This window comes from Rhinatrema bivittatum, chromosome 7, assembly GCF_901001135.1.
Source record: "Rhinatrema bivittatum chromosome 7, aRhiBiv1.1, whole genome shotgun sequence".
Classification (NCBI taxonomy): domain Eukaryota; kingdom Metazoa; phylum Chordata; class Amphibia; order Gymnophiona; family Rhinatrematidae; genus Rhinatrema; species Rhinatrema bivittatum.
Window position 1 is genome coordinate 112,374,633 of NC_042621.1, and position 14,552 is coordinate 112,389,184.

At 42.0% G+C, this 14,552-nt stretch overlaps 1 protein-coding gene across 1 annotated transcript in view; it reads right to left on the reverse strand.

The window, feature by feature from the left end:
* Positions 1-14,552, reverse strand: part of CDH23 (cadherin related 23) — a 1,814,588-nt gene that overhangs the window by 1,704,377 nt on the left and 95,659 nt on the right. The window contains exon 3 of the mRNA XM_029608940.1: positions 6,146-6,226. Coding sequence (XP_029464800.1) covers positions 6,146-6,226 — 81 coding nt within the window. The remainder of the gene's footprint in view (positions 1-6,145; positions 6,227-14,552) is intronic.

The window sequence follows — 14,552 nt, forward strand, 5'->3', positions numbered from 1 at the left end:
AGGAGGGTGCTTCTGTGTGTGCGTGTATATGAGAGAGGGAGGGTGCTTCTGTGAATGCTGTATGTGAGTGAGGGAGGGTGCTTCTCTGTTTGTATGTGAGAGAGGGAGGGTGCTTGTGTGTGTGTGTGTGTGTATGAGAGAGAGAGTGAGGGTGCTTCTCTGTGTGTATGTATGTGAGAGGAGGGTGCTTCTGTGTGTGTGTATGTATAATAGAGGAGGTTGCTTCTCTATGTGTATGTATGAGAGAGAGGTAGGGTGCTTCTGTGTGTGCATGTATGTGAATGAGGAAGGGTGCTTCTGTGTGTTTGTGTATGTGAGTGAGGGAGGGTGTTTCTTTGTGTGTGAGCATGCTTCTGTCTGTGTGTGAGAGAGAGAGAGATGGAGCATGCTTCTGTCTTTGTCTGTGTGTGAGAAAAGGAGATTGCTTCTGTCAGTGTGTACGTGGATGACAGAGAGGAGAAAGTTTGTGCATCTACTCTCTTTTGCTAATGTATGACAATCTTAGGATGACTGGAAATCGAACATTCCCAGGCATGGAGAGCACAAGATTTTTTAAAATTCTTATTATTTTTAATTGTTGGATGTTATTTGATGTGTCTTCCAAATTCCAAAAACATACTTCAAAACAGTAAATAAAAAAAAAATTAATTATTGGACCTTCTATTTGTCAGCCGTTTTGAAATATTTGTTCATTTTTTTTTTGTATGGTTTTACTATTATAAGCTAAACATCACAGCCAAGTTATTGTTCGTGGAAAGTGATGGTCAGTGGAAGAATGTAAATTTGGATAGAGATTGGGATTTTTGTAAGAGATCATTTCATCTACCTATCCACTTTAAAAAAAGTGTTGGCACTCTCTAGTTGTATATTAGTTTACTATTATAAGAACATTACAAATGCCATACTGGGTCAGATCAAGGGTCCAACAAGCCCAGAATCCTGTTTCCAACAGTGGCCAATCCAATTCAAATGTACCTGGCAAGTACCCAAACATTAGATAGATCACCAGTTACTATTGCTTAACATTGCTTAATAATAGCAGTTTATGGATTTAACCTCTAGGAATTTATCCAAACCTTTTTTAAACCCAGTAACACTAACTGCAGAAACCACATTCCCTGGCAATTAATTCCAGAGTTTAACTATGTGCTGAGTGAAAAAGAATATTCTTCGATTTGTTTTAAATAAGCTTCTTGCATGCTTCATGGAGTGCCCCCTGGCCCTTCTATTAACCAATTTACATTAGCTTGTTCAAGTCCTTTCATGATTTTGTAGACTTCTATCATATCCCCTCTCAGTCGTCTTTTCTCCAAACAGAACAGCCCTAACTTCTTTAGCCTTTAAAGAGAGTATACTGTTCTGAAGGGAAGTCAGTCTACTATTGTGCATGTGTGAAGCTGTAATAAAAATTTTCCTAGATAATTATTTTTTGTATTTTTATGAGGAATGGTAATCTTCTGTTTTTCATATAGTGTCTGGCTTGTTGCGGTTTCCAGCTCAGTTTTTGTCTGCACATTTATTTATATTTTTTGGTGAGTAGAATAAAAAATTCTCAGGCAGTGGTGAATTAGTTAATTTTTATTAGCTATTTGATGTATATCCTGTTTTGAAATATTTTATTAGTGTTTGGGAAATATTTTAAATCTTTCCTAATGAGTTTTTATTTATTGGATGTTCTATTCATCAGCTGTTTTGATATTTTTGTTAATGTATTTAGTTTGGTTTTACTATTATATTTCTTGATATTATTGTTTGATGTTTTATGTGGATTGGTTACTGTTTATCAATTGCTGCACTGCATACAGAGTCTGGCTTGTTGCAGTTTCCAGTTCAGTTTTTGTCTGCACATTTCTATTTATACCTTATGGTGTCTTTATTCTGTATTTGATGAGGATCTGTCTGTGTTTGGCCTGTATAAGACTGAGGTGAGGTAAGCATATGAGTGAGTCAGATACCTCCTGGGCTGGTTTTGAAAAAATCCCCTGGGCTGATATCTTCCTGTAATCTGACCCTGGTTAAGTTCCTAGATGCCATAAATGGAGCAATTGCTCTTAGAAGGGTTGTGACTTTACATCTAGCTGTCAGTGAAATTCAGGATATAGTGCAAAGGATAACCGTGAGGAAGCCACTTGGAAATAGTGACCATAAGACTGTCAAATCTGAGATAATCACTGGAGGGAAAGTAATAAATAAGTCTATTATGGTAACATATGATTTTTAAAAAGGATAACCATGATAAAATGAGGAGACTAGTTGGAAAGACATTAAATGGACATTAAATGGACATTAAAGGGTTAAAAATCTACGTGAGGCATGGGGAAAGTTTAAAAGTACCATCATGGAAACCCATAAGAATATCCAATAGGAAGTTGAGATGATGAGCAGTATATACTAGTGGTAAGTAACCATATATGGAGATGGTATAGCGCTAAGGATTCACAGATCCTTGTATTGAATTAATCAAGAAAAATGAAGCCTTGGATCAAGTATTTCCACCTTTTATTCATAAATTCTTAGAGAGAGGTTCCGGTCCCCCGACAGGGTTCCATCAAGCTAGGGCAAGATAACATAGTAGAAATCTCATCTTTGTGAGACTTTCCTCAGTCCAAATGATGTCAATCTTCTCTGAGGTGTACTGTGAGGTTTGTACGTCTCACTCTGCATGTAAAACTGGCTCCTAAAATCCTAAACCATCACCAACACCTCACCTCGAGCTATTAGCTGGCCCTCCTATAGTCATATAAATAGTTGAATACTGTGAAGGCATCCCCAGAGGTTCTCTCTCTCTCTACTCCACTCCACTCCACTCTCCCCTCTCAAGCCAAGAAATGGCTGAAATGCAATTTGCAAAATTTATTGCGAATTGCATTACAGCTGTTTCGGGCATATCACACAGCTTAACGCCAGGAAAAAAAGTGTAATTATTTCCGGCGTTAAAACCGTGTGGTAGCATGCATTATGCTATCACATGGTGCAATATTGTCCCTCATTTTAATTAATCCCACCCAAACCCCTCCCCAATCTCGCCCCTTCTAAAAATTTGCATTCGTGCCGTGCGATAATACAATTATTGCATGCATTATGGCGTTAATGCCATAATGCATTTTGATGAATGACCCTATTAGCTGGATGAGTAATGATATACAGCCTTATCTGTTTTAAGTTAACGGGATAAGTCAGACACGGCCCATAGCAGGTCTAAAATTAGCAGAATATGCTTAGCCGGCTAACTTTAATACTTATTCAAGTATATTCAGTGGCTTTGCCGTGCTGCTGAAGTTAGCTGGATTAGTCTTATCTGGCTAGCCAACCAAGAGATCCTGTCTGAACACCAGAGAAGAAAAGAATATTAGAACCCTGGTTTCCACCAGTTGAAGGGAAGGGTTTTCCCTAGTGTCTGCCAAATTGAGGGGCACTCACTCAGTGGAGAATGACTGTGATTACCCTTGAATTTGTTTTCTTCAAAGATCAAACAGGTGATTGCTACATGATTTGTGTTTTTGAAATACCAGACTTGAGTGTCCAGCATGGTTATTAGATCACAGGCATTGCTGCAAACTCAACCAACTATAATCACACTTGCAGAGAGAGAGAGAGCGAGAGAGACATTCCTCCTCTATGCTTTGAGTCTGGTTTTACTATTATAAGCTAAACATCACAGCCAAGTTATTGTTCGTGGAAAGTGATGATCAGAGGAAGAATGTAAATTTGGATAGAGATTGGGATTTTTGTAAGAGATCATTTCATCTACCCCCCATTTGGAGATTCTATGCTTGGAAGGCTGCAGTTAGACTACATGAGGGCTTAGCCCTGAGACTGAGTGTGTCCCTGCACTATTCAGGCTACTACCCTGAAGCAAGGATGTGGACATAGTGCTGACTGATTCACTTTGTATTGTTATTGTTTATTTTAATGTTGTACATTGCTAAAGGAGATTTTATCAGTGAAGTGATCAATAAATAAGTTTTTTAATTAGATTAAATAGTGTATTTGGATTTTTGGAAGGCTTTTGATAATGTCCCTCATTGAGAAACTCCTCAGGAAACTAAAAAGTCATGGACTAGGAGTCAAGGTCTTATTATGCATAGGTAACTGGTTCAAAGGAATGAGACTGCAGGACTAAATCATTAGTTTTTCCAGTGGACAGAGGTAAATAGTGGAGTGTCTCAGGGATTTGTACTGGGGCCAGTGCTGTTTAACTTATTTATTTAGGATCTGGAAAAGGGAGCAATGAGAAGGTGATCAGATGACACAAAAATATTCAAAGTAGTTAAAACACAAACTGTGAGGAACTGTAGAAGGACTTGCCAGGCCCAGGAACTGGATTTTTAAACGGCAGATGAAATTTGCAAGTGCAAAGTGATGCACATAGGGAAACAGAATGCTAACTGTAAGACAATGCTGGGCTCCACTTTAGAAGCCACCACCCAGGAGAAGGATTCTGGACAATACATTGAATCCTCAGCTCGGTGTGCAGTGGTGGTCAAAAAAGCGACTAGAATGTTAGGAATTATTCAGAAAGGAATGGAGAACAAAGCTGGGAATATCATAATGCTTCTGTAAAGATCTACGATGCGACTTCATCTTGAGTGCTGCATTCGGTTCTGGTTGCTCCAAGTCAAAAAACATATAGCAGAATTGTAAAAGGTACAGAGAAGGGCAACACAAATGATAAAGGGGATAGAATGGCTCCTTTATGAAGAAAAGTTAACTGGTTAGGGCTCTTCAGTTTGGCGAAGAGACAACAGAGGGGATGTGATAGAGGTTTATAAAATCATGAGTGGAGTGGAACAGAAAAATAGAGAATGATAATGTACTCTTTCAGATAATACAAGGACTAGAGGACAGTCCATGACACTAATGGGTCGCAAATTTAACACAAACAGGAGAAAGTATTTTTCCACTCAAGGCCTGATTTTTAATCCCCCCACGCGCGTAAAATCTGAGGTTCCCGTGCGCGGCCGGGCCTTGCGCGTGCCGCAAGCATTTTAGAAGGGGCCCGGCCGCGTGCATAACCCTCGTTACGCGCACAAGAGCCAGGCCTCTTCCAAGGGGGTGTGCCTGGGGGCGGGGAGGGGGTGGGCGGACCGGGACAGCACCGTTCATTGCTGTCCTGGCTGCCGGTTGGGCCCTGAAGTAAGTTGAAGAACAAGGGAAAAAAAAAAAAAGGTAGGGTTTAGGGGGTGGGTAGGAGAGAGGAAGGGGAAAGGAGGTTAGGAAAGGGGGTAGGGAACTGTGGAAGGCCAGGATGCGTCACTGTGCGAAATTGCCAAAGTCTACCCCCCCTTGCGCGCACCGCCCGCACATATGCATGTGATGTTATAAAATCGGCGCGCCCACGTGTGCATGCACACAGACGCGCGCGAGCCCACTTTTCAAAATCTACCCGTCAATACACAATTAAGCTATGGAATGTGTTGCCAGAGGATGTGAGAAAGGCATCTAGCATAGCTGGGTTTAAAAAGGGTTTAGACAAGTTCCTGGATGAAAAGTCCATAAACGGTTTTGAGCCAAGTAGATATGGGGAAAGCCATTGCTTGTCCCTGGGAGTAGGCAACAAGAAATGGATCTACTCTTTGGGATCTGCCAAGTAACTCCTAGAGATCCAGATATGCCACTACCGGAGACACAATGCCGGGCTTGATGGACCTTTGGTTTGACCCAGCATGGCACTTCTTATGATCTTATGATATGTTTACTGGTCCCAGCAAGCAGCAGGATTTGTTACCATTGAATTGCTCAAATATTTATCATATGCATGATAGGAAAGAGTTCATCACCAGTCTCAAACTACCTATTAAAGACAAGAAAATATTATGAGGCAAAATCTAGTTGTTCAGATGACATATTTTCAGAAGGCTTTTTTGTTCAGATGACATTTTCAGAAGGCTTTTTTTTTCAAAATGCAAATCATGGAAAATCGATATACCATAAGGCCCAGACACATGATGTCCCAACGTGAAGGTAATCATATGGGCCTGGTTCCCTCTTCAGTCTGGGTCCATTCTCAGATCTCATTCAGATACTACTCATGTGACCTCTCTCTTGAGTATCAAAAGAAAAAAACAACCACCTCCTCACAATATTCTGTAAATAAAAAATATTGCGTAATGTCCCAGAGCAGAATTAATAAAATGTCACTTACCCACAGGCGTATCTTCATTGATCAATAAATATGTGCCAAAGAAATAATTCTGGAAACTTGGTAGTCTGTTGTAAGCCAAACCTTAGTAAAAAAGAAAAGCAAGGTATTAATGAACAAAATTTGTAATTAAAGATATTAGGACAGCGGTGGAGCTACTGGCAGAGCAATCCGTACAACTACACCAGGGCCCAGGAGATGAAGGGAGGTCTCCACCACACTATGCCTGCACAGTCCAGTCCATGCGCACTGTAAGAAGGAGAACATGACTGTCTGTATATTTACCACTGTAGGAGGGGCACTTTCAACTCAGGGTGGGTTGGGGGCAGTGTTACATTGGTTTGCCTAGGCACTGTCCCTGTGCACAAGGACTGCAGGGGCCCGTAGTAAAGAATGCCTGTTGTTGTTTGTTGGGGAGGGGGAGAGCGGGTGGGAGGAGAGCAGGTACAGTGACACAATACACTTTCTCTTTCTTGGGAATTTTTCAACTGAAAACCCTAGCTACCTACGTTCAGCAGTAAACTCTCCTAAATTTTGGACCCTATCTTTTAGGCTCCTAAGTCAGGCACTCAGCTTTTACTGAAAATTGGCTCCTGAGGGCCTGATTTTCAAAACCATTTGCCTGCTTAAAACTGGGTTTTACATGTGTACATGCACTTTACCCATGTAAATAGGCTTTTGAAAATAGCTACAATGTGCCATTGAATTGTCAATAGGTCTTACCTGTGTTAAGGCACTTAATGTGGCAAATGGTTTTTGAAAATTGCTATGAAAGCATGTTACATTTACATGCATTCCTCCTTTAAAAATTCACCGGTTAGCATGTAGGAAGAACAGGAAAAAATGGGACCTGAAGGATGGGAAAATGGAAATCAAAGGAAGACTGAATTTTCAAAGCCATTTACATGCATGAACCAGTCTTGTGTGTTTAAAATGGCTGTTAACAATAGAGCCTGGGGGCGTAAAAATAAATGTGTAATCTGGTTCCAGGCAGCGGAGTTGTAGCGGAGCTGGAATTTACATACGTATTTCTGATTTTAAAAAGGATCCATGGAAGTTAGCTCACACGAAATCATGCCCTCCAAAGATAAGGTGTAACTTTGTATGAATTAATGAGTACTTGGATTGGGCCAAGTAATCATGCATTTTTTAAAATTCACTTTGAAAAGGTTGGCTAAAGTCTGCATGTACAAATTACTCACACACTTTAGCCCTAGCCACCTACAGGCCGATACAGTAAAGCGCAGCCGCGGTTACCCTGTTTCTAACCCGCTTTCTACCCACAATTTGGCCGCATAAGTCTAACCCGCGATTCACTATCCGTTTTTACCAATCTTTACCGCTTCTTTAAATCGACGCGTATCCATTTCCGCCCGCGGCATGTGTATGATATGTAAACCATCGGATTAGCTATTCCCTCCCATACAGTAACGTGCGGCCCGATTATCGCCTTTTTAACCAACTGTTTTGCTGTGTTTTTAACCCGCTAATTTACCGCCTACCCTGACCCTGGCGTTAGAGGGATGTGACAGCAATAGGCAGGCTCCGGTCAAATAAGTGGGTGGTGGGTTGGAGCAAGCGAGTAACATGGTGTGGCCTGGTTCTCCTACGCTCGGGCCTGGTTCTCCTACGATCGGGCATCGGGGATTGCCAGTCCTCTCTCCCCCCTTCCGAAGCAAGGCGCAGGGCGAAAATTGATTCGACACGTTATTAAAGCAAATAGAAATTGTAACAAAAGTAAACTTACTGCATGCTTCCAGCAGCCCCAGTCCTCTCTCCCCTCCTCCCGAGGCGCGCACTGCGGCTCCCCTGCCTCCCGGGGGCAGCCGGCGGCGAAAGTGGCTTCCAGCAGCCCCGCCAGCGAAGGTGCATGAACGCACGTCCAATTTGGGCGTTCAAGCAGCGAAGGCACATGAGCGGACGCCGTGACCTGAGCGCCCGGATGGACGTCCTTGCTATGGGAGGGGGGGAGAGAGAGGCAATCCCCGATGCCTGAGCGTAGGAGAACCATCCACTTCCTGGTATAGGCGCTGTATAGCGCTCTATACAGTAAAATGGATTGCGCTTCATGGACGCTTCTTGGACGCGCTTTGGACGCGGCTTGCATTTGCATGCCATTTAAATACTGTATCGAGCAGTATGTGATCCGGACTGTGCGTGTGGCAAACGAGGGTGCGCCCGGCACTGCCGCACTCTTTCTAACGCGTCCTTACTGTATCGGCCTGATAGTTATAAAATTATCCTTCCTGTGATTTTGCTAAGAATAAACCCTAATCACATTTAGTAGGAGATGATTTTGCACACTGTTTTAAAAATTGGTCCAATTTATTTATTTGTTTGATACTATTTATTTCCATTATTCCTTTTTTTAAAACATTAAAGGAAATTTACAATGTACATAAACAATAGCAAAACATATTGCAATTAAGTAAACAACTGTGAGAGCCACGACTCTGTAGAGGTAATGGTTAAAGGAGTTACACATGTAAATGAAACATACTGTCATAGCAATTTTCAAAAGCCATTTACTCAAATCAAGTGCATGTACAGGAGTAAAGCCTATGGGCAATTCAATGGCATATACTATAGCAGTTTTCAAAAGCCCACTTAATCGAGCAAAGTGCATTTACACGAGTAAACCCAATTTAAGCATGTAAATGCTTTTGAAAATCAGGCCCTGTGTGTATATGCTCCCAAAGTATACGGCATAATGCTTATAGATATTGTGTCAATATAAATACATCATTTGGGTTCCAGATGATAGGAGACTGGCAACCTCTATTATGGTTTCCAGCAGCTACAGCTTTGTATTTGATTTTGTGGTTCTGCTTTAGCCCAAGCTTGGATTCTAAAGTTACAGCTTAGACACAGCTCTGGCAGTGACAACTGCAGCTCCACATCAGAAACTGCATTACTTCGGAATTACTTCAGAAGCCAATCCTCCACCACGGCTTGCACCATCGGAATCAATCAGATGATTGGTTCCAAGACTACATTCTCCCTAAGAGCAGGTTAGGAAATATTTAAAAGAAACAATTTTATATACCACCAATGCCTGAAGTAACAGTAATATTCCTACCACCACCACCACCAAACCCCACCCACAACCCCGCCCATAAAATTGACAGCTCCCACTGAAGGGACATAAACATAAACCCGTATGCACAGGTGCGTGAGGACCCAGTCAAGGGATAGGGAGATGAAGGAATGGGTTAAAGACATGATCGAGGAAAACTAATTTTGAAAGAGAGGATAACATTCAGCAGCTCAGGTGACAAGACTCTGGATTAATCCGCTATCAGAACTAATTAAGGCACAGAAAAAAATATTCTCAGCTGTCAATATCATCATGTGTATTGACAAAGGAAAAGCTTGATTTCCTGCATTTTTTGTTGGAATGTAAACTGATGTGATATGTAAAATCGAACACCGGTATATAAAAAAATAAAATAAAATAAATAAATAAATAAATACATGTGGCACAGGGATATTATGTAAATAGCAGAATCATCACTGGATACCTGGGAAACCAAAAACGTGACTTAGGATGGGCGACCTTCTTTATTGTATCTAAAAACTAAAATTTAATTAATAGTGACTGAAGATAAAGCGATTCAGATTTAGATAACTTTATTGGTATGACAATTTTACACGTGTTGCCAAAGAACATCATAAGTAATACACTAAAGGGTAGATTTTCAAAGACCGGCGTGTGCAAAACCTGGGAGATACGCTCGTGGCCGGGCCAAGCGCATTTTAGAAATGGCCCGGCCATGCACATATCTCCCGGTCCGCACGGAAGTGCCGGGCTGGTCAAAAGGGACAGGCCGGGGGGTGGGACAGTGGCCATTAGGCCTTGTCCCACCCCCTGGTGGGACAGGGCCTAATGGAACTTACTTCATCTCGTAAGATGAAGTAAGTTCCAAAATAATAAAAAAAATAAATAAAGGTAGGAAGAGAGGTTTTAGGGGGCGGAGAGGAGAGGGGAAAAGAGAGGCAGTTCCCTCCCAGTCGATCCTTAATTGGAGTGGACTGGGAGGGAACTGGGAATGGGCCGTTCACGTCACCGCACATTTAAAAAAAATCACCCCCCCCCCCCCCCCCCGTGCGCGCAAGTTGCGACCCGCCCGTACATACGCATGGTAATATAAAATCAGGCGCACGTGTGCACGGGTATTGAATTTTATAACGCGCACGCAGCGGCGCACACGTTATAAAATCAGCACATCTTTTCAAATCTACACTTAAATCAGGGGCAGGCAAACTTTTTTTTTAAACAGGGCCACATTACTGGTGCTTATTAGAACTGGGGGCTAAGGGAAGTCCCCTTTAGAACTCCGTGAGTGGGGGGTAGTGGGGGAGGGTGGTTACAGTGGCAAATTTACAGCACGGTGAGAGGACCAAAGCAGCAACCATACTAATAAGGAATAATTCAAAACAGTTAACTAGAATAACATCAAGTAGTTAAAAACTCATATAAAAGTGTTCCAAACACCCATAAAATGTTTTGCAACAGACACATCAAATAATACCCAATAATTAAAAATGGTAAGGATTTTAAAAATAAAATATTCCCTGCTCTCTGTGCCTGGGAACATTTGATTTGCAGATGTCATGAAGTATCAGGCAGAGAGGAAGGGGGGGTTGTTGCATATACACGTGCTCTCACCCATCACCCACCCATGCTCTCTCTCATCCAACCACAAACACACACACGCTCTCCCTCGCCCACATTACATGCTCTTTCACCCACCCACACCCACACCCACATTACATGCTCTTTCACCCACCCACACCCACCACACCCAACACTTAACCCCCTTTCCCTCTAAGAACTTCAAACACTTCATTCAACCCCTTACTTTAAAATAATGTGTCTGTTTTTATCTGCACTTATACAATTCCATATATAACCAGTGTACATACCATCTGATCCTCAAATCCATGTATATATCTTATCCTTATGTATCTGTTCTCACCCTCCCCCACCCCCCCTTTGTCTCTATCCCTCCCTCCCCAAGTTATTCAGTTATCTGCTTTGTTACTGTGTTACATATTGTTCTTTGTAAAGGCCTCGCCTATATATTCCTTGTTTATAAGTTACTTGTAAACCGGCACGATGTGCAAACGGTTGCCGGTATATAAAATAAAATAAATAAAAAAAATAAAAAAAAAATAAACATGTATATATTCTCTCTCACCCACCCATACACACAGTGCTCTCTCTCATTCACATATAAAATGGCTTCTCTCACCCATGCACACACATGCTTTCTCTCACCCACCAACAAACACACATGCCCCCCCCCACACACACACAATGTTCACTTACCCACCAACCCATACACACAACGCTTTTTCACCCACCCACCCATATAACCCATATGCATATGCTCTCTGACCTACACTCACATTTCTCCCCGTCCAGCAGCAATCTCCATTTTCAGCCCCCGAGGCCGACCCACATGTGGTTTTAATGAGAAAGAGCTATGTCACGCTACTCCTCCTAACCAGCGAGCCTGTGAAGCTTCTCCTCTAAGTCTCTGCCAGCCAGTCCTGGTGGGGTCACATTGCTCTCCCTACGCTGCTTCACCTCTGAGGGGGGACATCACTGCTGGCCACTGACACCCAGGTCTTAAGTCATCAACAAAGGCCCGCAATGTCCGGCCATTGTTGATGACATCACTGCAAGGTGCCAGCGGTCCAGAGATAATGGGGCAAATGAAAGTAGAAGGAGGGTTGGAAAAAGCTGGTCATCGGGCTGGGTGTAGCTCGCGGACCCATAGTTTGCCCATCCCTTGCATTAAATAATAAAAATTTTTAAAAGGGAAAAGTAAATATCTAAAGTGCCATACAAGCCTCTGAGTGCTTCTTTCCCTGCTTAAACATCCAATCATCCTGCTTTTCCAATGTTTCTAAAAGATGGGTGTAGAAATTGTACTCCCCCAGTATAGTGCTCCTCACTTAAGAAACATTTCTGGCAGAAAAGTGTTCAGCAACTTCAGTGAAACAGAAATAAAAGCACATCCTATGTTAAAAAGGATGTGGGTCAGACGTAGCACATCTCAGAATAAATGAATGAATTCTCTCCATGTAGGATTTTATACTGGTCTCTACTTGGAACCATGTAATGCATTATTGGCCTGGTTACAATATAGAAGACACTCTTTTCAGATATGTACTCACTCTCCTGACATTAGGGATGTACAGGGCTTAAATATTTGTTTTTTCAATTTTGGGGGGTATTGTTCATTTTTTGGTTCTTCTAATTTTTTTTTTTGTTTGCTTTGTTTCCTGAACAAAAAAAAAAAAAAGAAAAAACATTAAATGGCCAAGCTCACAACCCTCAAAAAAAAAACCAACCCTCAAAACAAACAAACAGATCCTAGGGCCCTCAAACCCCCACTCCTACCAATAAAATAGCCTGGACCCAATCATGATCTCCTCAGACTCCTCCATTCCCTCTACCCATTAAAACTTTCCAGGGCTGGGGTCCTACCTGGCCCCCACTTACTCCATCCTTAGGATTTGGCATGGTGGAAAGGGCAAGGGCGATGCCCACTTAGTCCTGCACTTGCTCCTTCCACTTCACAAACGGTGCTGATTACGTGCAAGATGGCAGCAAAGTGACACAGCTTTGGCATTTCCTTATGGGCTACTAGTGCCATTTTTAAAGCACAAACAGTGAGATTCTCAGCCCAGAACATTTTAACTGGGTCAGAGAGGCCTGGGAAGGCCCAGCCGGGTAGCCCAGGCTAAACTTTCACTGGCAGGGTTGGGGATTGGAGGGGACCAAGGAGGCCTAGCCTTGATATGCCTGGGCCCCTGGCTTCTCTTTGCTGGTCAGGTGGGGGGTTAGAGGAACTTGGCGTGGCCTGTTTGGGGTTGTTTTTATTTTATTTTGTTAGACATGAAAACAAAAATACCTGATAATTTTTGGGTATTCTCTTTAGAGGCCATTTTTTTATTTGCTTTGTTTGGAAGAAACCAAAAATAGCCTTGTTTATACTGTACAGTGCATTTATTAAAAATGAATGTACATCTCTACCTGACATAACCAAGCTCTGTAACTGGGCAGAGAGAGTCCACTGAACATACTCTAGAGCATAATGCTTGCTCAAAGCAAGAGCAAGAAGTAAAAAAAAAAAAAAATGCTTATGCACAATTCAGACATCACACTGCCTCATTTAAATATGTTCAAAAAGCACTTATAAGACATAACTACTATAGTGGGGAAAAAAAGGATACATGAAATAAAATGTTATTGCTGGTGGACAAAAATGATCAGCATTAGAAGGATGTTAGGGAGGATGGCACACAGAAGCTAAAGACTGCTCACAGATATGCAGAAATTCAAAAACATAAAAACAAAATGTCACATCCTGTTTTCTTTGCCCATATTTTCTTACCAGCAGCATTGTGAAGGGATTATTTCTCCTTGATGCACAAACAACCTGTGACTTTTATTTAGTGAGCGGGTTCCATAACCTCCCTAGGAATTTCATGTGGACAAAAGAAAAGAAAATACTATTATTGGAAGTCTCAGCTGTTATCTCAACCTTCAGAAGTGAGTAAGTTAAGGATTAACTGTAATGGATTGCAAGAGAATTCATTTTATCTGTAAGGAGATTTCATTGCTGTAATATGCTGCTACTGCTGTGAACTTTTATTATGAAGCCTGCGGCTTGAACTTTGCCCTAATTTTTGTATTTGAATAAACTGGCAAATTGGAATCACCATTTTGCAAAGGGAAAGCCTCTAGTTTGGGCTCCATCTACTACAAGAACTGCTCAACCACTTATTTCAAAGACCCCACTAACCAGAGGAGGATATAGAACCTACTCACTAAATAAAAGTAACATACTGTTTGTACATCAAGGAGTAGATTATTTCAGTTACTCCCTCCATGAGGTAAACTATCAGCACATGTTTCCCTTGAGAATCTCTCCTGAGCATATACATACACACCAAAGCCTCACCACTACTATCAAGCATTACCATATTGTGTCAGTGATAATATCATTAGGGATGTGAATCGTTTTTTGACGATTTAAAAAATCATCCGATATTTTTTAAATCGTCAAAAATCGTTAAGAGTGCGCGATACAATAGAAATTCCCCCGATTTATCGTGAAAAATCGTAAATCGGGGATTTGGGAGGAGGGGGGAGGACGGGAGGGCGGGAAAACCGGCACATCAAAACAACCCCTAAACCCACCCCGGCCCTTTAAAACTAAACCCTTACCTTCCCCCACCCTCCCGAACCCCCCCAAAACTTTTTACGAGTACCTGGTGGTCTAGTGGAAGCCCCGGGACCGATCTCCTGCTCTCGGGCCATCGGCGCCATTTTGATGCCACTAATAAAAATGGCGCCAATGGCCTGATAAAAAAAAACCCCACGACACTTTAA